The sequence below is a fragment of the Aphelocoma coerulescens genome, chromosome 10 (assembly GCF_041296385.1).
Source record: "Aphelocoma coerulescens isolate FSJ_1873_10779 chromosome 10, UR_Acoe_1.0, whole genome shotgun sequence".
In the NCBI taxonomy this organism is placed as follows: Eukaryota; Metazoa; Chordata; class Aves; order Passeriformes; family Corvidae; genus Aphelocoma; species Aphelocoma coerulescens.
Window position 1 is genome coordinate 6293055 of NC_091024.1, and position 26559 is coordinate 6319613.

The 26559-nt window shown below is 40.9% G+C and overlaps 1 protein-coding gene across 1 annotated transcript in view; it reads right to left on the minus strand.

Annotated features, from left to right (window-relative positions):
* Positions 1–26559, minus strand: part of AGBL1 (AGBL carboxypeptidase 1) — a 224748-nt gene that overhangs the window by 179411 nt on the left and 18778 nt on the right. Inside the window, exons 7-13 of the mRNA XM_069026089.1 lie at positions 25656–26257; positions 24283–24366; positions 23165–23254; positions 22670–22818; positions 19266–19353; positions 12158–12302; positions 8458–8611 (exon numbers count right to left, since the gene is read on the minus strand). Of these exons, the coding sequence (XP_068882190.1) occupies positions 8458–8611; positions 12158–12302; positions 19266–19353; positions 22670–22818; positions 23165–23254; positions 24283–24366; positions 25656–26257 (1312 nt within the window). The remainder of the gene's footprint in view (positions 1–8457; positions 8612–12157; positions 12303–19265; positions 19354–22669; positions 22819–23164; positions 23255–24282; positions 24367–25655; positions 26258–26559) is intronic.

Consider the following 26559-nt stretch of genomic DNA (forward strand, 5'->3'; position numbering starts at 1 on the left):
CTTGTTCACCATTTGAGGGAGTAAGAGCTGCCTGGGAGCTCTGCTGGGCTGTATTTCAATACCTTCATTGGCCATTGGAAACACAACTCCTGCAGGCTTCTCACAAATTGTTTCCACCTAAGGGAAAGAAGATGATTTTTTTTTTTCCCCCCCTCCTGGTAAGGCCAGAATTTGGGCAACCTATCACTCCCAACAGAAGCTTGAAGGTGCCCTGCAATGAGAACTGGTCCTGGGGTGTTGCAAGACAGGCACATTCCCAGCAGCTGGCTATAGATTTCCAAAGCAATATAAGAAATACAAACAAGCAAACCATTTTCAGTTTCATTGATAATTTTCAATGCCTTGTAGCAAAAAATACAAGTATAGTACCACACGCCTGTGAGAAGACCCTTCTGAGGCACTTGACAAACCAATCAAGAAATAAAATAATTATGACTAAGATATGCTAATTTAGATTTTTGAGATGTTTAATTCATTAGTGTATCAGAAAAAGCTGCTATGTTCTGGAAGTCTGGAGCATAGCCAGTGCTAATCACAACTGAGACAATCATAGAGTATCTTGGGTTGGAAGGGACCCACAAGGATCATCAAGTCCAACTCCTGATGTTCTAGCCCAAGTCCATACCAACCAAGAAGATATTGATAACTTATGTTCCAGAAAATTCTGCCTTTAATCACATAGTTTCTTCTCTAGAAAGGACATGCAAAGGTTATAAGTCTCTTGGGCTAGAAATAAGACTGTTATAGTTCAAAGAAGGAAAGGCAGCTGAACAAGTGCTGAAAAAAGTGCTGCAGAATTTTCTGCTCTATCCCTTAAGCAGAGGAGGGCTTAGAACAAATTTCCAAATTTCAGAAGGAATATTATTAAAAAAAACCACAGAACATGGCAGCTGAATGAAGAACACTACAAATAATCTCATTTAAGGTGCTTGTTCTGCCATTGTGCTGCATTAGGCAGAGGGTGGGACAGAAAGAGGGATTACCCTGATATTTACTTTCTCTCTTTGCTAAAAAAACTGTGATTGTCTCTGCTTCAAAGCCCAGTTTTTGCATCCTTGTTCAGTGTTTTCTGTCCATTCCTCGCTGCCATGACTACTGGGATTCAATATATTAATATGCATTTTGCCAAGCTCACAGAAGGCTGACCACAGTGTCAAAGCTGTGCTGGCAGAGTCAGTTCCACCAAACGATGGGATTCAAGGAGCATTTGATACATCATGAAAAATACTGGCCTCAGCCTGCAGACAACCATGTGTCTGTCCCACAGATTTCATATTCCATTCAACCAGCTTCTGTCTTTATGGCAGCAGGCTGGATACTCAAACAGGAGCATAGTTCTGCAGAAATTTGTCTGCTCTTTTTGCAAGGAGCTGCCAATGCTGTTGTGACGGGGATATCAGAAAGAAAAAGAAGAAGAGATGTTTGAAATTGAAAGACAATCTTGAAAGATTTTCAGCACACATCAGTGTTGCATATCTGGAGAGCATTGCTTTGGCTTCAGATGCTTGAGAAACTGTCTATTCAAGTGGAAAAAAAACATTCTCATTTCTGTAATTATTTAGCACTGTAGAATACATGACAATTTTATTCTGCCTTTCTTCACTGCTGCATTAAAACAGGGTAACAGTTTTCACAACAGCTGACTCTTCCTGTCACCAAAAACAAAGTGTTTGGTACAAAGTGAGAGGAGAATCAGCACCTCTGCCTGGCAGCCCCGCAAATTGGGAGAGAATTTTCAAATCAAAAGAAGACACAGACACAAAGCTCATTATTACAGATGCAAGGATAAAGAAAAAAATGTTTTTCTCCAGTGTTCTACAATCATCTCAATCAATTTCTATACACAGTAAAATCTGTTCACTTTTAACTATAATCACAAATAAGGAGAAGAGATAGAGAACTGATGATAGGAAAAAGCAGAACAAGTCTGTAAGTGGAATACTTGAAGGGAATGTAGTGCTGGTGGAGACTTTCTGCATAAGATTGCAATTTGGTCCATGTTTAGTGCCTAGAAAGCTACAACAACAATCTGAGATAACATCTTCTGCTCCCATTCAGTGGAAATTCCATCTAATGGGGGACCACCCAAGGAGCAGGGGCTTTCCTCAGCTCTTGGTTTCTCTCCTGAGATCATCATCAATAGCAGCAATAGCTCTTTCCTGTTGTATGACAATACACTGTGGAAATGTCACTATAAAAGCCTATCTGACCTTTCCACAAGAACCAGTCAGCACCCAGACAGTTCTGGGGAGGTGGATTGGTCCCCATTTGGCAGACATATGTGACCTGAGGGTCCATCAGCAGTGGCTGGACTGTTTGCATGTGTGCTGGAGGGAGCATCACATGCAATAACAGTGGAAGAGCAGATGTGCTTGCTGGTGTGAGCTGCTTCCAGCCAGCACAATGCCAGGTTAGCACTCCAGATGAATTGCTACAGGCAGCCGTTCTGCCTGCTGAAAAGATCATTACCAATCAAAGCAGGTCATTCTACCTCCTTATTTTGACATTATTAGATGAGAGCTTCCTTTAAGGAGTGCTGCTTCTTTGGGGAAGACTGACTCCAATAAGGTGTTGAACTAATTTGATCCCTGTTTCTCTAGGAGATACGTCACCTCCAGGTTTGAAAATGTTATTCAAGAGAAGAGATCTTGAGCCTTTCATAATTAACATGCAACATTGGTTGCCACGCAGGGAGCAGGCACAGTTATAATAACTCGGAGTCAATAATTCATAAACTATAATGCATTATTAATCAATTATCGAGGCCTGAATTACATTTAATGAGATTAAGCTGATTGGAGCACTAAGCTGTTTGAGTCATATTGATTTAATCAATGTGCTTAATTAAACTGTGTACATTTTCCACATGATCATTATTTCCCAGTATCCTTCATAAGTGGCCCCTGCAATTCACATCCTCTGCTGTTCTTTGCTCAGGAATTGCTCTTTGTTGGAATTTATATTTAAAGGTAAAGGGCTTGTTTCTTCCTAAGAAAATATCTGAGTTGCAAAACAACTATCTAAATAGCTTATATGAGCATATTGAGAAATGCTAGAATATTTTTTTCCAGCAACTGTGTCTTTTTTGTTCCATAGGCTTAAGATGAGACCAGGTAAAGACACCTCATTAGTCTCACTTTATCCCTCATTCCAGCTCCAGGAGCACCTGCAGATTCAAAAGGCAAGAGCATCCTACCATAACTATCCCAAAGACATTACTCTATCCATCTTTAGAGACATGCTTAGACAAAAAATGTGCTTCAAATCCCCAGAAGCCTACATGTAAGATAAGCAGGTGTCATTATCTTTTTTTGACAATATTCATAATGGTTTCCTCAGCCATGCATAAAGAGGACACGTGATGACAGAGCAACTCAAAGTGACAGGTATTACAGATGTAAATCCATTCCCTAGTGTCATTTTTGTTTAATTTCCCTCACCTCTGCTGCCAATTATCTGGGACATTTTGGGTTAACTTTAAACCCCAAAATTCAGATCTGTAATGCCACCCACTGCTGAAAGGATGCTGATCAGATGTGTTGACTATGGAGTATACATAACACACTGAATAATCACTATTATTGATGAGGATGACAACAGTACAATCAGCCATGAAGAGAGTTTTGCAATTCCTTTTGACTGTTTTAGTCATTACTCTGTGTTAGCACTAACCAGGATGGCACCTACACTACATCACATCCCAGAGGTGTCCTGCCCCTTCTCTTCCTATCTAAAGGTGAGAGCAAATCCACCCCATCTCAGGGCACAAGCAGGAAACACCCCCTGAAAGACACTCACATGGCAGCATAGAGTGTACACTGTTCTTTTCTGGCCAGTCATTTTGCTTTTGGTGGTTTTAATTCCACCACTCTGTTAACATTAACAACATATCAGCGTCCTTTACTTTCTTAACGAGAAGACAATTTTATCATTGCCTGTGCGTCAGTGTTTAGATATTTTCCTTACACTTCTTTGAAGAGTTAATCTGTCCATTTGCTCTGTCACTTACAACAGTATCCTACTGCTTGCAGGGTCTACTCAGCTGTCTGCCAGGGAGTTTAGTAGAGTTACACACTGCACACATGCATAAATAATACTGTGAACTAAGAGTTTGCAAACTATTACTGAGTACACATACACGCTGCTAACACTGCCTTCACCGGGGTCTGTGCGTATGGCAAACTGAAGAAAATCAGAGCTCTGCAAACACCTATTAATTCATCAAGCAGGGAGTTGGCACCAAGATTTGGAAGCTTTATCTTTCTCCTTGTTTCTGCATTGATTTGAGAATGCTCTGAAAGACGTTGGGAATTGCCCTCCCTTCAAAAGCCCCTTTAACTCTCATCAGGCAGACCTAACATAGCCAGAAATAAAGCCACCCATGCATAGTCAGAATGGCTTTACCTTTATCACAAGACCATGGAGGATACTGCAGTTAGAACGGGTAGTAAAGTCATCCCTACTAGCTGGATGCTCAGTCTTCATATGATAGCAGGAAGGGCAAGTTTAAAATTAAGCAGCAACCACAAAAAACAAGATTGTTTCTATTTGTTCAAGTCTGTGGAGCTGCAAAGCACAGCAGGGACCACTGACCAGCCCCAGGTACCCACAGACATGGATCAAGTTTGAGTGGAGGTCGTGCTGTTTGTAACTGAGGGGTTGAATGACTGCGAGTCAAAGCACAGGAAGCCAAAGAGTTCCCAGCTAATTTCTTTCTTTCTTTGTATCAATTCCAGAACTGAGCATTTATTAAAAATTATTCAGTACACCACTGTCACATAAAGGGCAGATATAAAGAGAGGAAGGAGAAAGGAGCCTAAAGTGCATATCAAAGCCTCACACAAACAAGGCATAATGAAGGAAAGAAGCAGCCCATTTTTCTTCCCTTCAGCATGGCTTGTGCTTCCTATTAACAAGGTGCACGTTAATAAATTTAACTCAGACAAATTTAACCATCCTAGGACCACATTAATCAAAAGCCTGACAAGAATAATCTGAAAGAGTTGAGGAAGAGAAATAAAGCACAGCTGACACAGAGGATGCCATGCCCTCACTCTCCCTGGGCCGCTCCCACTCCATCAGCATCTCCAATACAAAATAACTCCTTCCCACTGCACTCCTACCAGGCTGATCCTGCTGCCTTCTCAGTACTCCTCAGCCACCCAATGCCTCCTCATCCATGATGTGTCCTTATCCCCATGTGTCTATACTTGAGAAGGATTTAGAGTATTTCAGTATGATCATGTGCAGAAGCTACAAAGTCCTGGTGTGATTTGTGCCAATGGCATTGTTGGAAAGAAACTCTCAAGGTATGGATTAACACATGTAACAAAAGCCAAATAAATTGGATAGGAAATCAAAATGACTATAGTTCATGAAAACTATTAAATTGGACAGAATCAGATGGAAAAAACATGTGCTGTCCATTTATATTCGTTATCCATGTGCCAAATTCCCCAGTGCTGGAACTCCATGTTCCTTCTCAAGCTGAAATACCCATGCATGGAGACTTTACAAAGTCATTGGAGTTACTGCAGGGAAATCCTCCACCCTTTGGTCTCTTCATATTTAGCTCTAAGTTATGTTTTTAGCATGGAAAACATTGACAAACAGGTCCTTCCATCAGCCAAAACACTTCACAGAAAGATGGGTATGTCATACAAAATGAGGAAACTGAGAAGTAATTGCTGATCAAAGCCACACAAAGCAGCACAAATTAGACCAAGTGCGTCCCCAAAAGCCATAATTATCCAAGCTACTCAAACAAAATAAGCACATACATGATTATTCAGATTTGCCTAGAGGCATCCCCACAGCATAAAACATGGTGTGCTGCCTTGCTGTTCTTCCACTTGATAAAACAATAAATATTTTCATCACTTAAGAGTATTGGTGTTTACTTTTACAGTCTTGAAAACTTGAGTGAAGCTGTGTTGCCTTGACAATGTCTTCCTCCCAAAAAATTTTTATTTCAGTTGGACATCTGGGGTTTCTCCATGTTCTGCTCTGATGGAGTTCCATGGGTTCATGGATAGATGTAGGAAGGCTGCAATCCTATTGTAGTGCAAGGCTTCAGAGGGAGGGTTTAGTGGCACAGGATTTCATGGCATTTCAGGGAGAACTACAAGCTCCCACTGGCTTCACATATTACCACAAGGCAGGAGATATTTATTTCTATTGAAAATAAAGCCACATAATTGGGATTTGAACCCAGATGCAGTATATTAAACAGGCTGAAGCATTCAGAAGAAGTATCTGTCCAAGTTGTTCATAGATGCCTTATGAAGCTTTCAGCAAACCTGTGCTGAATAAGCAAGCCAAGCCTTGTCTTTGCAGACAGGTTAATGACCTTTGAAAACCTGCCAGGCTCTCTTCTAACACTGCAAAAAGCAGTCTAATATACTCTGAGAATACAGTGATCCAGAAAATGGCCATGCCTCCCAACACCGTCATATTTATATCACAATACTTCCTTGAAATTGGTTGGTTGTTGTTTTGTTTGTTTTTTTTTTCTCTCCTATGCCAAAACACTCCTCTCAGGAAGTCCTTTCAAAGCCAAAAGAGCTAAAGTCCAGTGTTTAGGGTATTGACTCATCATGTGACTGACTCACTCCAAGCCCTTGCTTAGATAAACCCAAACATTAGCTCAGCTTTTGCTTCATACCACCATTGGAAAAGGCTTCTCACTTGGGCAGAAAAATGTGTTCACTCTATGCCTCTTCCAGATGGCTCCAACCCTCAAATAAAATATTCCAACTTACTTTCAGTTGCCCCCTTGAGATCTTCTGCCATGAGGTGTCAGCAAATAACATCTGACCAGGTGATCACCTGCCATGTGCCAGAGGCTGCTTTGGATAACCAATCTCCCCCTCCACAACTCCCACCCACTGGTTTTCTGTATCATCATTATCACAGAACAAAAGTGCTTAAGGGCAGGAATTCTCTCTTCAAGCCAGGCACGGGCAGCCACAATTAAAGCTGTGCATGTACATTATAAGTTCCCATGTAGCCTGTACTCGGCTATTTTGCTTTAATATTTCAACCAAGAAAAGCATGTTCATTATATAAATTTGCTAATCCAGGGTAAAAGCTGAATTTGTAATTAAGTTGTTACAGTAAAAAGGTATGAGCAGTGGATGATAACACTGGAATGTCAGCATCGCTGCAGTCACTCTGCTCTAAACCTGGACCAAAAAAGAGAGCAGTTTTCACCAACTCTCATATTTGAGCTCCCTTTTAGTTTAGAAGGGGAAGTCTGCAATGAGAACTGTGGTTCATGTCACAGAATCCCGTTGGATTCTTCTAGCTTAGTATTTAAGTGAGGTAATGAAAACTATTCATTTAGCATCCAAAAAGATCTTAAGACAATTTAAATATTCACAATCCCTCAAAGGTCTCAACCTGTCTTATGTGTGAAGAGATTAAAAAAAAAAAAAACCAAAACCCACTGTATACCTTGTTCCTGATTTCAGAAAAAAAAAAAATCAGCCTACATATAAGTCATTAATGATTTAGGCTCTAAAATCAAAGCTAACCCAATGTGATGCTAATCAGAATCTCATCACTTGCTGTTGAGTTACAGAAAGTGTTCATCAAGGCCACTGAAGGTCTAAATCTTTGGCTCTCACAATGAAAAACAACCAGCTCTAGATATAAAATGGCAATTATAATATTTGCTATTAAACAGTACATTGTCAGTATGGTCTCAGACAGAATGCAAGGAGCTATATTGTGTCCAGATGGATCTACTGGGCACACTGGAGGAACTGGAATTTCACCAGAACACTTCAATTGCTTGTCCAGTTGGATGAGTTATCTTGGTTTTGGCAGTTTTTTTTCAAATTTAAGACCTCACAATACATAAATCATTTCAATAGGGAACATGAAACACCAAAAAAAAAAAAAAATCTTGTTGAATTAGTTTTTCGCAGTTTTTTGCTGTAGGAGATAGTTGATTTTGAACTTTTCAAATGTTTCAGATCATTTCAGATCATTCAGTTGATTTTGAACTTTTCAAATGCTGTAGGAGATAGTTGATTTTGAACTTTTCAAATGTTTCAGATCATTTCAGATCATTCAGTTGATTTTGAACTTTTCAAATGCTGTAGGAGATAGTTGATTTTGAACTTTTCAAATGTTTCAGATCATTTCAGATCATTCAGTTGATTTTGAACTTTTCAAATGCTGTAGGAGATAGTTGATTTTGAACTTTTCAAATGTTTCAGATCATTGAAGAGAAATTAGCAGTACAAAATGGTATCGGTTCTCCTCCCTCCTCCATGCAAACCTGTAATTTGTAAAAAGCATCATAATTGGCTATTCCTCATATTTATATTTCTTTTTCCAAAATGAGAAAGACAAGGAAATCAGCATGTTCACAAAAGAGGTTGTTATTGTCACTGCTGACATGAGCACAACTCACCAGCATCTTTTTTACTGCTTCATTGGGCTACTTACAGAACTGCTCCAGGTCATCTCTGTTTTTAGACTCAGGCATGGCAGTGATTGTGAGCAATGGGCATGGATTTCCTCCTAGAGTCTGGCAGAGTGTCTGCTGCCTCCAGTAAACCTTCTTACGGTTCCTAGTTTGTTCCAGGACGTCAAGATGGGACTGAAAAAGAAGCAAGGAAGCAGATTTATAAAGGAGTTCACACTCCATAAAACCCGATTTTATTCCAGTAGCTGTATATTATTATTGATACTAATTTCATATCTTCCTAACTTCCCAGCTCCTCTCTTCTGCCAGTTAATATCACCACCTTTTACATCCCACAAATATGCACAAGACATTCACAGTGCATCCCAGCTCACTGAAGCTGCACAGAATATTTACTCTTATATCATGGTCTACTTGAGAGTGTCCCTTTTTGTTACAGAGGGTTTGGACCAGAAGACCTTTAAATGTCCCTTCCAGCCCAAACTATTCTATGATTATGCCTGAACAGTTCCTAGGTGTTTTTGTTAGCATAATGAAATATTTATGCATGCATGAAATCCAAAAGAGAAGCATTTACTCTTTATGTTTTAATAGGGGTTTTGTAGAAACGTGAGAAAACTCACCAGTTTTTTAACATTTACAGAATTGATTGCTTAGCTGTCAAGCACATGCCATTGAAACTCAGTGACAACTCCATATCATTATGAGAGGCAGCCAAAAAGTTTATATCGAAACAACATTTTGTACAATCAGTAGTAGGAAATCTGAAGATTCTTTCCAAGAAGTTATTTAAAAGGGAAATTTTCTCCCCACCCCCAAAGTTTATGACAGTTTTAAACAATTCTTCAGTCCAACAGCTTCTTGAGAAATTTGAGAAAAGGAACTGGCAGCTTAGAAGAAAGACTTTTGGGAAGAAATTACGATTGCCTCATTAGACACAGAGCCACTTGTCACCCACACACCAGATGAAGTGTAGTTCTCTGTTTACACTGCAATTGCAAGTGGCAGGATGAGTGTGAGTAATGCCACTGCAGGGTGTTGCTGAGTGTTGTGGAACACCAGTTTTCTCCCAGTTGGTAGGAAGAGGTGCAGTGAGCACACTTGTCCTAACAGTAACTAAACCACATCAATTGACTCAATGACCCTCACATGGTGATGGTTTGTTTTTGTAAGTCAGGGTTACATTTTAATCCACATTTATGTGACACCACATTCCTGTTCCTCAAACCTTGGAGCTCACAATGTTTTAGACTGCCTTCCCAGCATCCAGACAGAGCCATGTAAACATAGAACTGAAATTTACAGTCAGCCATCTTATAAAACAATTAAAATACAGGTCTATAAAGTAAATTTAATTATTAGATGCAGTTAACAGTCTCACATAGATACAGAGAATTCAATATCATCATTTACTTATGTTCCTGGTACTCAGTGAAACTTAATTGGGTATAGCTACCACAGAGATTTCAGCTAGATATCAAAACAATTAATACTGTGATGTAAAAATAGATAAATTACTGTTCATAAAAGAAATGTAATTACTAATGGACAAGAAGTAATGAACTGCAGAGTGCATCCAGTTCAAATAGGATTCTGCAATATTTCCTGCAAATATACCTATAACCATTAAATATATATGATATTTAAAAACATTTTCAAATTACTAACTCCATATACAAGTTTATCTTCTTCCCCAAAGCACTATGTATTTAATTGAGCCCTTGGGTTCATAATCACTTTTAATTTATTATTAATATGTAAAACCAACACACTTCACCAGTGGACAAATGCTTTAAAATGCAATCTACTGATGCACAAACCTGGTTTAGTTTATTTACTGTGGAAATAAAAGTAAAATAGAAAAGCATATAGTGCATCACTTGACATTTTAAATTAGCCCAAGCAAAGAAGTCTTTCAGAATTATTAGAAGTAATCATTTTGCTTTGGCTAGAGCTGGGCATGACAATCTATCAATCTTTTCCATCCACAATTCTCATTTACCAAACTTTATGGTCCTTATTGGATCTGAGTTCATTTAAACTTTTCCCGGGGCAAAATTTCTTTTAACTTCAATGAGCATTTTATTTGAAGAGACAGTGAAATATTTAAAGATCTGGTCCTGCAAGCCTAGGAATAACATCTTTTTCATCTCTATTCTATTCATTCAGGAGCAGGTGAGATATTCAGTGATTCCCAGAGCACACAAACTCTCCAAGTCTCTCTTGCTTTGTGCCAGCAGAAGATAGAAATCAATAACAGTAAAATAATGATGAGGTACTGCATTTATGTGGAAAAGTATGGTGGTGAATAAGTCCAACTAATTCTTCAGTACTGCATTTGTTTTTTACCCTGCAGACTGTAGGTATGTGTGCCTTCAGGCTAAAGGTCAAACCCCACCACTGGAGCATACAGTCTTCCCCATGGAATTCTAGGAGCAACTGGTGAAGTACTGATGAGAAGTGGGCTGACAGACATGTTTTGGACTGAAGGCTGGACTGGCCTTCCCCCAGATACTGGAAGCAGTTTCTTTGAATGCCTATAATAGGTGCACAACAGTTGACAAGAGATTTTCTTGAGTGGGAATCAATCTACGCCTCACTCTGCTGGTGTGCACAGTGAGTCCAGGGGGAGGGCACTGTCCCCTGGAAAGCACAGCCTCCAATACCTGGTCATGGCAAACTGATACCATTACAAAAAATGGAGCAACCTCAAACTCCCCCAACCCACACCGACATGTATTGCCCAAAACAAAATATGTTGACAATGGAAACTGAGGAGAGAAGGAAGGAAAACTGATCTACTGGAACTGTGTGGTTTCATTTGAAGTAACATCTTTCTCATCTTTAGCAACAAAGCAGAGCTACTCCCAGAACTATTCATTTCATTTCTTTCATCCTACCTCCCCTTCAGACCCTGGTCTCCCCTACATCAATTATAGAGAAAGCACATTGGATGCATTTCCCAGAAAATTCCCTTACCATCCACCTCTGGCCAGAAAAGGCCATGGAAAACAAACCCATCCCCAGCAAAAAAACTGATACAGCTCAATAATTAAATTTATGCTTTGGACTTGTATTCTTTTAGTTTCTGTACTGACAGCACTGGTGGGAGTGTCATAAATTCCTACTGACACACCAGCTGGCACCGAGGAAAGAGCTGGTAAAGCATCACATGAGGTCCAGCAGCCTGGTTAAGGCTGGGTGCAGCTCTGAAAGCTGAGCTGTTACCCTGTGTCAGGTGGAAGATCAGGCAGCACATCTGAGTTGTCATTAAGTTTAGCCCCCTGCTTCCCAGCCCTTCAGGAGGAGGATCCCACAGCCCCAAGTGAATGGAGCACCTTTGGTCTGTACTATGACTGGTATAAGCACTAATGTCTTGTACTCAGCTTATCCCACAGAGAAATTTCTTTTCTCCAGCAACATTCTGGACTTCTGGCAGGAGCTGCAGCCGTAAACAAGGCAATTACACCATCATGATCACAGAATGGTTTCAGTGGGAAGGGACCTTAAGGATCATCTTGTTCCAACCCCCCTGCCATGGGCAGGAACACCTTTCCCTAGACCATGTTGCTCAAAGCCCCATCCAACCTGACTTTGAACACTCCCAGGGATGAGGACGTGTGAGAACAATCCTCTATATCATCTCAAAATCTACATATACCCAAGCAGCTCCATCCTGCCAGGGCCATTCTCTTATCTAGGTGGACACATCAGTATTACCATCATAGTGGAGTAGGTGTAGGGGTAATGGTAGGCCAGGTAGCAGACATCATCTTTGTGAGGGAACCTGATGCTGAAGGTGAGTGTGTAGTAGAACCTTCCCCTCACGCCTCCTCCTGCAGCTGCACGGCAGCGGTAGTGGTTTCTGGAAGAAGAGAAAGAGGAGGAAAGTAAATGCTTTTCACTTCTAGATATGCATTTGAAGCAGCCATGGGAAAAATAAGCATTCAGAGAAGCATCCACACAAGAGGACACAAAGCCCAGCAGAAGTTAGGAGGCAGAACTGCACGTGGCAGTGCAGGGCACAGCCAGTCACATGCTGCTGAGGGATGGGAGCACTCTCCTAGGAAAATAACATCCATTAATGCTTCATTTTGTTAAGATGCAAATAAAGAATCAGTCAGCTAATAGTAGCTCATATAGCAGAGTCCAAACACATTTAAACTATACATTCAGCTAAAACTGCTGTATTTCTGCAGATATCCACATTATCTTGCTCAGAGATGCAGGTTCCTATTCACAGCCCTGAACAATGCTACAAGAAAATACTCTGCAAAAAGCCTGGAAATTCAGAAAATATGGATACCCTACCAAAACAACTATTCAGTTCTACCACAGGAGAAAAGTGATATTTCCCTAATGAAAATAAATAATAAATAGGACATACATAAAAATATTTCAGATGCCATCAAAGGCCCTTTGCCAAATAGGAAGAGGAGGAGAGTGGGTTTGGGTAGAGACTGGGCATGAAGGAGAAGATACTTCATTCATTTGCCAGTTGTGATGTACCAAAAAATTCCTCTTTGTATCTCTCTTTTTTGAAGATTTGAGCCTCTCTCTCTCTCTCAGGGACCAGTGAGGACCAGCTGCTCCCTAAAAAGAGGGAGCTGAGCTTGATATGGAAGCCAGAAGATCAGGGAACACTTGAGGCATGGTCATCTCCCACAGCACCCAATCAGGGCCTGCCCAGGGACAGCAGAGGGGTTCAACCACAGCTCCAGATCATCAGACAAGATTGTGGTGCTAGAGCAGGTCTGGGCCCAGAGAGCAGGTCAATTCATGGGTCAGGGTCCAGAGCAGGTTTTGTAGCAAAGCAGGGACACAGCAGTGACTGAGCTGAAGCCTCACTACAACAGAGCTCTGGGGGGGCTGGTCAACACTGACAAGGTCTAAGAGGGCACACAAATCCTTGACACTGCCTTCAATAAAACTACAAAATCTTATAGCTAGCTTCTCAGCCTAGTGTCAGGACCTGATCTGTTGCAGGAGACTTATCCTGATGAAGAGATGACTTCAGGCTGAGTAAGAAAGTTTTCTTTCAGCATAGATGAAGTGACAAATCATGCGCTTTAGGGAGAAGCCTCAGAGAAAATTGCATCCATAAGTACATTTCAAACAATATTTTTCCCACATTGCACCAATTATGCTGTTGCCAAACCTTCTGATTCTGAAGGACTGTGAGGTTTCTTTGACAAATGTTATCATCAATGTTGCATTAAAATGCAAAATAGAAGAAGCAACCAAAAGATGCAATTTCAGCTCCTGAATTTTACAATACTAGTTTATTTTGCTGCTGTTTATTTTTATTCAAAGGGGAGGAGAGAAGAGATAATTATTCTTGTCAAATTCTCCAAAATAATCAGCTCTTTTTCATAAGGGAGACGCAATACAATGCTGCTAGGTTTTCACTTGGATTCAGTAGCTAGGAACATGTGGGGTGCGTGACACCAAAGGGATCGATAGAGAGTGCAGGAACACTGAGTCACAGTGGCAACCTGAAAAGCCTATGATTTTATTCTCAGCTGAACCCTTTACCCCAACATGCCCTTTGTAAATAAAGCACCTTAATACTGGACAAAGACTCTGAGAGAAAAAAAAATTCAATAAACCCACAAATATAGAATCATGTACTTAGTAGCATTTATAGATGTATTTCAGTGGATCAAGGGTTAAAATCTGGTATTTCTTGAAGTCAGAACAATGACATTTAATATAGTTCCTATTAATTTTGACAAGGAAGGATAATTAAGAACCATTTCCTGCATAGTGCAGTAGGAAAATGCTCATCTCCATGGCCTCTATTATACTCAGTGTCACTTGGAAGGTTAGATCTTATTCATAAAGAGTGTCACAAAAGTGCTGAATTCTTCTAAGTCCTCCCCTCCAAATTCACATTTGTGGTTAGAGGTGTGGGAGGAAGTAGGTCTTTGCAGGCAGGTACTGCCTAAATATCTCACACAGACACAATTCCCACCTGTCCCTAACACAATTCCCACCTGTCCCTAATACTCCAAAGTAAAGGCTTCTCCTTCTGTAGTCTGTAATTCTGCAGCCAAAAGTGTCTGGCCACGTAACCCAAGGGTTTTGTAGCAGGAAACACCTCTGACCTTGATGGCACACTGGTAGTTCAGCATTCCTTACTCCTGCCTGCTCAGACATGATCCCCAGGCTAGGGAAGGGATGCACAGCACTGCTCAGCAGCACATTTCATCCTTGTTCTGAGCGTCTCTGCTGTTCCACCTAACTAACCACCCAGAAAAGACATTTCCAGACCTTTGGATCACTTCTTGACACCTGCTTCCATCTATATGTCATACATAAAATCCCTATTAGTGCTTGGTCTTTGCATATTAAGTGCTTTAATTAATTTTGAGTTAAATACTTTTAAATTGAATGTTAAAATTAACCCATCAGCCCAGGTACACAAATCAAGTTTTATTATTTTGGTTTTCACTCGTTCCAAGCTGTTCATTTGTGCCCTTCCCAGTAAAAAATCCCCAGTTAAAAGTTCCCCAGTTAAAATCCCTTTTCAAACATTAATCACTTGTACACCATAAGAGTTACCTTTCCTATGTTTACTATATATTTTTACAAGTGTTTTAAGATGTGTTGGATGTATTTTTTTATGTTTTTACTTGTACTTTGGTTCCAAAGAAGATTTCAAAACCCCAGTTCCAACAAACAGCCCAGCCCCCACAGCCATTACCCTGTAAGCTCCATAGCAACCTGAATTTTAATGACCCTTATCTCAACTGATACCACCCCTCTGACAAGGGTGAGCCATTGGTGGACAGAGATAATCTGTCAAAGGGAAAACACCAATCACCTTAAACCAAAGGGGCGGGCAGTGGGTGGGCTGTGGGCAGAGCAAAGGCTATAAAACTGCAAGAGAAAGACACGCCCCCTCCTCATTTCCCTTCCTCTCCAGTTGAGTTCAGTGCTGGAGAAACCTACTCCTTTCCAGGAGCCTTTTAGAAATATATTTCTTTTTGACCAGCCTAGCACTGCAAGCTCTTTTTTTTTTTTTCCTCTACCTGAGGTGCAGTGCTGTCTAAGCCTGAAGATCCTGAATCCCTGCGCTCCTGGGGCATAGCTCCTGAGCCACTAGGATCCCAAATTTTTATATTTTGCCAATTTTTGCAATTTTTCAATTTTTCTGTTTTAATAAATTGTTTTAATTTCTACTAAGAGTTGTCTCATTCCTCACATATAGCAAGCTATCTGGCAGTAACAGGAAGTTTACAGGTGGCTTTGGGAGGCTTCAGTATTCTTCACTCACGCATTAAAAAGAAAAAACCCCTGTGTGTAAGCAGTGTAAATGATCTTGTACTTTTACTGCATATAATCTGGTCTCCTCACAAGCCATCATACAAAGCAGTAGCTCTGAGTACTTTTAAAAGAAACCTTAAAAAAAAAATTTAAAAAAAATTTTTTTCCTCTGTGCCTCCCTCTCCTCCTACTGCTGTCAAGCCAAAATAGCTCTACTGCTTCCTTTTTCCTCCACCAGGATTGATGTTTTTTAGTTCCTCACCACTTTTTCATCATGACACCCTACCATATCAGCATGGAGCCTAAAGTAACAAACAAGGAAATGGAAAGGAAAAAAGGATTCTGGCAACATCTGGCCCCTACTACCTTATTTGTCTTCTCTTTCAAAAACACATTGAAAGCCTCTGATGCTTTCTAGAAGATAACACACTGGTTATTGGGAAGTAAAAAAGAGACCAATGCACAGTCTTCTCAATGAACACACAAGCTGTATCTCCTGAGCCTTTCAGTCATCTTGTGGTAGTGAAACCACTTTGCTTGCTGCTCTCTGTCAGGAAAAAAAAACCACACAAGTATTATATTTCCAGCACAGTAGTGATGAAGAGTTAATTAATAATAATTATAATGCTACTTATCTTTCACTCTGCAAGATAATTTTTGAGTTTAAAAAAATATTTTGCAAACACTATCTAATTAAAACATGCTTCCCCATTTATCTATTATATTCTTTGGGTGGTAGATAAGTGACTCTAATTTTCCACCCTTTGTAAGGGGGGAAACTGACATAGGTGAAGCAACCTGGACAAAGATGCAGGCAGGAAAGGAGCTGGGTTGTAACTGAGGAATTCAAAAGCACCAAGTGATTCAGGAACAATGTCTCCTGGCCATCTAGTCTTTAGACTTCCTATCTGCAGCATTTAGTGCAGTAAAAAGCACTGTTAGATGATGGAATATGGCATTTTCAGCTTAGACTAAAATGGGCAAAGAAAGTATCAATATCCCTGACTTCTGGGCCACTTCAAAACACAGTTCAAATGGAAAGTAAAATGTTTATCTCTTCTAATCTGCTGATGTATTCCCTTGGTCAAAAATACTTCCCACCTGGAGTTTGGTGTCCCCATTTTCCATGTCTTGACCTCCTTACATCTCTAAGTGTGGCTATTAAGTGCAAGATGCTTCAGTAACACCCTGGTTCACACCATAAAAAGCAGTATTTATCAATGTATTGGGCATGGCTGCTATTTTGGGGTCTGCCACGTTGGCAAGTGGAAAACGCACAACAAAACTTCCTTTTCAAAGGCCAAATCCATAATAAGGTATTTTTGTTGTCAACATTTCAGGCAGAATCCCAGTCAAAGCAGAATATTGCCCCAGCCATTGTGCCATTAAGGTGTTCAGTCGTACTGCAAAGGCCAGGTGCTCTGAGAGTGAGATGGATGTCTCACCCTCTCACAGATATCATTAGAGGTGACCTGCTAATATTATGATGTTTATTTCATTCAATGTGATTATAAAGATGCTGGAAAGAGAAGACCTAGTTCTGACATCATTATGATCACTAAACAGCCAAGTTTTTAGTGGTGATGTGAGAACAAAACACTCCATGTACCTCATTACTACCCGACCTGCCTATTTTCTGAAAAGGCTGGAGGTTGGATAATAAGCTTAGAATGAGCCATGAAACCAAAGGCACAAGCACATTGTCACCAATTCAACACTCAGCTGCCATTGTTCCTTAAATAATTTGCCAGAAAGGAATATTATTCAGTGCATAAAAGCTGCCAAGACAGCAAGAGAATGAGATGATCTGATTGTAACTGCAACTGTTTATCATGGGTGTATCCTGTCACTTCACAGAGAGGCAATAAAATGGAGCAGAAGTGTCACTCAGCTACTTTTTGACAAGAGCTCTGCTAATATTCTCCACAACATAAAAGCTCTTGTGATACGTATGAGAAAAGGTACACAGTGACACAGCTGTGCCACAACATTCATCTTTACGAGTGAACTGCCCCATCTTCAGGGAAGATGAATGCCAAAGATCAGCCAACCTGCTTCACACAGACATCTCACCAATGAGCTCTTCCTCCCCCTGTCCTTCAGCTCAGAGGTGTCTCTCAGCAAAGGCCCTGCTGCAAAAACAAGTAAGAGCATGTTTGTGTTCCTCTATTTTTGAAACTATATCACTCTTTTCCCATATTTATTAATAATTCCTGGTTTATTAGTAACTCCTGGTAACAATAATTAGATGAGGTTCCCTTCAAAATGTGCAACCCCACCTTAGGATACCTGAGACCAGGGTGAATGAAACTGAAGTGTGCTCCTTCCCCAAAATACTAGCAGTGTGATATCACTGTAGCCATCCCATCTCCTCCTCTTCTGAGACAAAGCCTGAGCAGTCTCAACCACACTATTTTCACATTTCTCCCCCCTACAATTTCTAATGACTGAGAATCTCTTTTATGATCACTGAAATAAAAACTTTAAGGTTTCAGTAGAGGTGAAAATGTATTTTTGTGTGTGCATGCACATTCTTGTGTGTACAAAAATATGTGAGAACCAGGAACACACAGTAAATGAGAGACAGCAACAAGTTATCCTAGATAATTATGTTGACATATAATTCAATGTACAGCTAGAAAACACAGAATATTCCAAATCAATAAAACTATTCTCTCATCTATTCAGAACAAGAATCTGATTACAGGCTTAATTGCACAATCATGGCTTAATCTTGGAAGTCAGCTGCTGTTTAATCACTGCACAATAGCTGCCTTGCTAATGACATGGGAAGCCACTACAATGGTATCCAGCATGAAAAGTCTGCCCAACCAGAAGCCCATACTCAGAGAAATCGGGATTACAGGCATGTCAAGGGAAGGTACCACAGTAGGTGAGCTTTTGAGGCAGAAAACGTTACGGTCAGGTGCATGAAGGTTAGCAAAGAGTACTTGAAACAAAATAAAATAGCTACTCAAATTGCTGTAGACAGATGCCAGGTTGAGAGAGGATAATCTGTGCCTTCAATCCCTCTCCACCCCCTCAAAAAGTAAATTACAACAGACAAATTGGGACAACTTGGAATTTTCTTCTGAGACTCTGGCACACTGCAAAACCAGCCTGAAACAGGAAGCTTGCACAGATATCAGCACTGAGCTTGTCAGGGCTCCTTTACACCACTGTTGTATATCCAACCCTTTCTTTAGCTCCTCAGCTGCTGCATCATCTCTTACAAAAGTCAATGTATGCAACAGAAAAACAGTGATCCCATCCAGCTCTTTTCTTCCTAAACAGGGGAAAAATCCAACTACAGTACTTCTTTTCCTTCTCGTTCCTCCTGGGCAAGTGAATTCTGCATATTCCCTGGCACGTAATAGTGAGATCTCATTTGCAGCTGTTTTCTGAAGCTGGAAGCACACAACACATTGAGCCAGCACCAATTTAGAGACATTTGAAATAGGGGGCACTGGTGGTGAGAGGCTCATGACATCAGTGCAGTTAACAGGAGTGAAACAGTGGAGAAAGGAATGCACAAATTATTCACCAAAAGTGCACTTACTTGTAATAGCAGATCTCCTGGCCTGCCCGAATCCAGCGAGGCCTGCCCTGGAAAGCTTCCCTCACTGAGTACATGACCAGCTGCATGCCTACAGAAAACAAGACAGTTTCAGGTGATGTGACTTCCCTGGCTGGAAAAGACAGGAGTGGGAAGGAAAAGGCTAAACAAGAAGTATCATTATTTTGTCAGTGCTCTCTCTGCTCATAGTTTATACAGAGTAAATACATCCCAAAGCCCTGTGTTTTGTTCTGAGACAACCATGTCTGTACAAAAAGCCCGTCCAGAAGAAATGAGCTGAATGGAGTTTATTAAAAAATAAATTTTTCGTCTGGCCTTTGCAAAGTATTTTGTTTACAAGCAGAGAGAAAGGGAAAGGAAAGAATATGAATTAAGACAGATCAGTAATTTGGTTAGTCCAATATTTTATACTTGGATGCACTATTATTGAACTCTTAATCCTACCATAGCATCAGTGATGTGTGGTGCATCCAGAGCCCTGCCTTCAGAAAATAGCAAGCAAAACTAGAAGAAGGTTTCAAACTTCCTATTAGATCTAAATAACACCTACGAGTCACAAATACTGATAACAATAACATCCATCTTTGTACTGCATTATCCCAGAGCATGAACTTCTTCCTGACCTCCAAAATATTACTATTTCATGCCCTGAGGAGTGAGGCTTTCTCTGATCTGAGCTGCGCATCCATTACTCGCAGCTCAGTGAAGGCAGCCCACCTGCAGGCAGTTTTTGTATCAATTTCCTGGGCTGTACACACCTGCCTGCTCTTTAAGGCAAGGTGAGGATGCTGCCCAACCCAGGAGAGCTCTCTGCACAGGGTGTCCCTGGTGAGGGGCTGCAGGGGAGGCTCCTGTCAGCAGCTCCAGTGGACCCAGCACATCCACAGCTGAGCCCAGCAATGATGCTGGCACCACTTCTGTGAGAGCACATATAAGAAAGAGAAAAATGCCCTCCCAAATATTTTTGCATGCTGATAAGTTGCTCCCTGAGCCTTCTCTTGGCTGTTCTTGTGCTGGGGGGAGGTGATGCTTGAAAATCATTAATACTGATGCTGTATTTTCATTAGCAGCTATTCAGTTCCCTTCTTCCTCTGGGTTTGTGTGTTAAACTCTCCAGCACAGTTGGACCCAGGGATTATCAGCAGCAATGCCTTTCCAGCTCACCTTTGGCTGTGCTGTGGGGAAGCACTTGCCACAGCCAGGAATAACCTCTGTATTGATGTTTTCTGAACCAGTGCTGCGAGCTAAGCACAAGAGCCAGCTCTGTGTTTGGTACCAGGATGTGGCCACCATGATTTTAAGAGACACAGGCCTTTCTAGATTCCCAGTTCATCAGAGAAGAGATGTGGGGCTCAATGTCTGCAGGGGTCTCAATATCCCGAATGCCAGCTCCTGCCCTTCTCTCTGAGTCCAAAGGACTCACACATGAAACTGTCTCAGAGCAATGGCTGATATTAGTTGGCCATCTCATTTTCATTAAAAAAAAAAAAAAAAAATCAGTTTCTCCTTTCTACTTCCCCTGTGGAAATGTTCAGTTTTAGAAAAACTTAAATCAGGGTTCTGATGAAATCCCATTATTTCCCATGATAGAGTTAGTTAAAAAGGGGAAAGGAGAGAGGTGGAGACTGTGCCTCCTGCCTTGCTCTGCTCCTGGCCACAACTATTTCATTAAATATCCTTTCTACTGATTTGAAAGTCATGGTTTGAAAGTCAAAGTTTCATGGTTTGAAAGATGGTTAGTGCCATCTAACCAAGAGCAAAAGCGAAAAAAAAAAAAAAAAAAAAAAGGAAACCAGAAAAGTAGCCAGGAGCTGTAAAGAATTGCCACCCAGGGCACTTTGGCACTACATCACAACTGGAGGCTTTTTGTCTTAGAGCATGGGCATTAGCCCAGGAAAGTGCAGAGGAAATGTGACAAATAAATAGCATATCTTACCACTGCTCTGTGTAAAGGTTATGCATGTGCTGGAAGGGGTAATGAGCCTTCCTCAGCCAAGCCAGAAAAGCTGGAGCTTCCCTGCCCACTTGGAGCAGCAGAAGGAACCCACAGAGGAATTGTTTAATAGCCAACCCCATGAACAAGCCAGCCAAAAGCAAGCCATGGCTTAGCCACCCTCCTTACTCCAGATGGTATTTTCACATTTCTCTTCCAAATATATTTTTCATTGCATGCTTGAACATGTGAGTCATGTACAATTTCAGGTACTCAAAATGAGATTATAAGTGCTGACAACAGCCAAACTAACAGATAACAAACAACCTTACACCAATAATAGCCTGAATCTCTGGCTGTGGAGGTACTAGGGGCTACATTAAGGATTGAATTGTGGTTTAAAACAGGACATCAACATCCTTCATTTTCAGGTTCCTACCATACACACCCCACTGAATTGTTGGGTAACTCAGGTAAGCAGTATAAGATGACCCAAAAAAAAATCGTTTTCAATTGGGATCTATATGAATACTTGAACTACAGCCCTTTGGGTTAAAGAGTAAATGCCTTTTAACTCATCATGTCACTCATCCAGCCAGTTTCACACATACAAGTGACAAGTGATTCCAGCTCCTAATTCTGTTTGTTATAGGCACATTGATCCTGAGAGAGTTGTCCTGGTGATGCTAAAGGCTGCAGCCACAGGGCTTCAGAGGAATGCAAAGTCTAATGTTATGGACTTATTAAACATTCTGAGTCAGGTCTTGAGCTGGCGTAAATTAACAGAGCTCCATGGAAACAAACCAAAAAAATTCCCCAGCCTATGCCAGCTAAGAATTCAATCCACAGTCTCCTTGCAGAAGAAATCATTTCTCTTCTAAAATGGGTATTGAAAGCTGGGATTTGTCCTGCCTGTTCCTGAGCAATGCTGCTTTCCTCCTGAACCATGACAGGAGCTCAAAGGCTGCAAGGAACAATATTTCTTATCATTAATCTCAACAGAAATTTCACTAGGTCTGAAAATGTCTTACTAGATAAAGCCAAAGAAACGTGGATATTTGTTTGAGGATTATCACATTTATTTAAATCTTAGAAGTACTTTCCAATCCTATGCTGCTCATTCAGTTCCAACAGATTGTCTTTCCCCCCCAGCTCTCCCAAACCCTAGTGCCATTCTTCCTCAGTTCTGGTCTATAAACACAACAGCGACATTTATTCCCCCCCACAAATCCCCTCCCAGGTCTCAATATCCAGTTTGCTCCTCAGTCCTCCTGAGGATAGACAAAGGTTCTTTGACAAATCTAAAGTGACTTTTTCAGTGGATTTCAGGACAGATAAGATTGAATTTACAGTCTCCCTTAAACTTATAGACATGGAGAGTTGGAAACCTTTATGGCATTAAGAAGATATTCTTGTGAAGAGAAGACTACCCCAATTCCCCAAAGGCTCGTACCATAATTAAACTGGCTGTTGAACTTCTCACAGTTGATGATGTTGAAGCGATAGGGAACTGCCGACCTCATGTCACAGACCTCAAAGTAGAACCACTGGTGGTGCTGGCTGCTGTTCACATCCGCATTCATAATTAGGTCATACTCAAACCTGTAAAGAAGAATAAAAGAAGAATAAAAGCAGCGGCCATGAACACCTCCTGTCTGCCACTGAACACGCTGACAGCAGGCAATGCAGTCAAATTGATTGATATTTTGTGAGCATCACCATCAAACACCATTAAATACTCACACTATAATTGTCCAAATATTTTGAGCTCTGTTTTCTTAATCGTGTTCCTTCCGTGACATCCAGGTGTTAAGAAGGCATAATAAGCTCCACATCATCTAACCTGCTTCCCTGGCTGACCCTTTCCAAACCCAGGAGAAGGCCACCATTCCATGCTGTGGTCACAGCCCAAGGCAGCCTGGCACAGGCCTGCTGCAGGGGTACTTACTCACGCACTTGGATCGCTTTCCGAAGGTTTCCCGACTCAAACTTGGAGAAAAATGTCAGACAGCCTGGAGCACCTGGGCTTAAGTGACTGCTGTAAAGCAAAGCAAGGACACCTGTAGCAGGTTGCTTCAAAGACAAGCCTTTCCCAGCACCATTTTTATGCTAAAATTGGCTCTAAAAATTTTTTTATAAGCAAGACCCTGGGAAGGAGGAAGAGGTGAACAAATCCCTAACCTTCCTATCTGATGCAGCTTTTCTCTCTACTCTTACTTATTAATTCTAAATCACATCTTTCCTTTTCCCAGTAGTCTCTTTTGTAACTATCTATGTTTGCTTTCTTTATTCCAGCTACTTTCCCACTGGACTATTCCTATTATTTCATTAATTGCAGAAGGCACTTTTATAGAATTACTGTGTATTTGCTCTTCCCTCATCTGTAGAGTTTCCTTCTCCAACTGCTTAGAAACCCTTAAATTAATCCTAAGCAACTTCATAACTTTCTCCTACCTCAAACTTTCACCTCTATTTTACCCCAAAGAATGTTCTCCAAGTCACTTGTCCTTCCTCTGAATGCAATTTATTTCAATTTGGAACCCTCTCAGCTGCCTGGTCCTACATCTTCTCACAGACCATAGCTGAGCACTTAAAGCAGTTCACAATGCCAGATGTTTAGGGTTTTTATTCAGAGTGTCACACTTATGAAACAGGGTACATCTACAACCTGTGACACTGGCTGTGCAGCCACTCAATGGGAAATGCTGCTTCAGGGAATAAAAAAGCTGGATTCATAGATAAAATTCCCAGCACTGGTCTGCACACCTCTGTTCCAAATCACTGCATGCAATTGAGATATATCCAGGGACAATCTACAGTCCCCTTTGATATATAGATTATTCTTGTTCTGTCAAAGTTTTGATGCTCTCCTGCTCCAGTGACTTCCACAACAAATCCTCTCCCTGCCGTCACCTACCAGGAATTTATCCCTCCTGGATATTTTCTCTGTTAGGCCTTTACCTCCTGTGTTACTTCTTGGCCTTTATCAGAGTTGATCAAGTAAACTGATCTCACTGACAGCACTGACAGGGCCACTGGTTGCAGCACTCCATTTAAGTGACCCACCTGGGATCATCCAAATCAAACACAGTTCTTCCTATCACATCCCCTGGCTGGATTAGGCGGCGAACATCATCAAGGACTTTGTCCCTGGGAAAAAGACAGCAGCAAATCTTAATGACACTGTGAGATATCTGGATATAGAGTATTCTTCTAGAAGAAATATGAAGAGTCTTAGGAAATTATTTTTAAGGACTGGCAAGAAAGGACTTTCATGTGCTAATTCCAGGTGAACTTTTATTTCCCATTGTGACAAAAGTTCTGCTGCATCCCCACTACAACGAGTTGCCTTTTGGGTTAAATGACTGACTCTGCAAAATTTTTTATTCACTACTGGATTATGTCAAATTTCATTTCTCCCCAGTTCTTCCCAATCAGTTCCAACTCCCAAGTGGCTATTCTTACCCCGTGAGGAAATATCTGCCATAACTTGCAAACCTAGTAGTCTGACTCATAGTGAATATTGACTCTAAGTCAAACCGATTTCTACTCATTATTAAACAGAGCTTCTCTGATCCCTGAAGATGATCAAATGTGGAATATCAGATTTTCTTCCTGACCTTTGAAGCAATCACATTATGCCTTGAAGCATGATATGATTAGTCCCATTTTAGCTGTAGAGTTACACATGTTGTTGTAGCCATAAAAGCAGAGCTTTTAGAGCAAAGAGCAACAAGATGGTAGAGTGATTTTCCCTCTAAATAAGATTTTTAGCTTATATATTTACTGCAGAAAGAATCATTCTCTCTAGCAGTCAGAAATCAGTGGTCTTGACAAATGCCAATTGATTAGTGTTGATCAACTCTAAAGTTTGGCATAGAATCCACCATCTTTCCTGCCTGCTAATAATCCCCTATACCACTAAAAAGAAATGTAAAGTCACTGCATACAGCCCTACTTGGAACAAAAAAACTGTAGTTTATAAGAGCTTTCTCTCCTAAAACAACTTCAAAACACAATTTCCCACTCATCTGAGCACCTAAATAATGAGAAGTCCTTCCTGAGAGGACAGATAGGATTTTCCCTGAAAGAAGCAGATGGCACCAATGCTGCAAGCACTAAAGTGGCTGAATAAAGAGTAAGGCTGAAGGTAAAAACATATCCCAAAAGGACACAGAGGTTTCTCCATCTCTAAAATGAACTTGTTCTCATTTGTGTTCTAACAAGGTCACAGATTCACAACCCAGCTTAGAATCCCATCACAAATATAGGTATATTGATGAATTTATCAATTTATCAATTGAAATAAATCATTGGGTAGCCACAAAATTTGTTCTATAACTTCCTAAGACATTCAGAGATGTTAGAGTCAGACCCTACATAAGCCAGTTTTGAGCCCAAGAGCTCTCAATGTGGTCATGACATTAAAGCACAATCACCTTTGGACCCCATTCTTGCGCTCCAACACGGGCTTGCTGTAAGGAGGTGGCTGGTGACCCCAGAAATCCGGGAATGCCAGGTCTCTGTAGCCTGGGATGGACTTCACACATTTGGCCCTGGCTGCACAGAAATGAGGGCTGTGGAATGGGATATCCCCTCGGTGCTTCTCCAGAAGTTTTCTAACTATATCTGATCTCTCCAGCCTCCCTTCAGGACAAGGATTGATTGAGACCTCACAGTGAGGGTAAAACATTTTTTTGTACCAAGCAGCATCTTTTGGGAGAGGGCACAAAGCAAACACATGACTCCTGGCTGTATCTTCCTCCTCACAGAAGTCTTTATCCTGAGCTTCTTCAGCACTGTCTCTCTTTTCATCATTCTTATCCCATCTGTATTCCTCCTTCTTTCTGCAGCTCTGCAATGGGACTTTGAAATCCTGTTCCCCTGGATCTGGTCCCATCTCTGTGACACTTTGGTTTCTCCATCTGCAGTTTGGATGTTTCACGAAAGTAGCACTTGGAATGAAATGAGAGGGAGCAGAGGGAAGACTCTCAGTCCTCTCCTCCAAGCTCTTCTTTTCCTCAGACTCAAATTCAAGCTCCTTTAAATTTAAAAAGCAGAAGAAATTAAAAGAAACTGCTGACAGATTGTGCCTCCTTCCAGAGGAAAGCTTTCAAGGAGGAAAAGAGGAAATATTTACACATCTCCCAAAACTGTACTCAACCAATAAAACAGCCAGAGCAAAATCAGTACATAGAACCCCCTGCCAGTATTTCTCTATCCACAAAGCTGTTTCAACAGAAGTTCTCAGAAACCAAAAGGGTCTGATTGGACATGACTCACCCAGATGACTCAACCAAAATCAATCATTCAAACAAAGAAGGGAAGATACTTTGCAAGGCA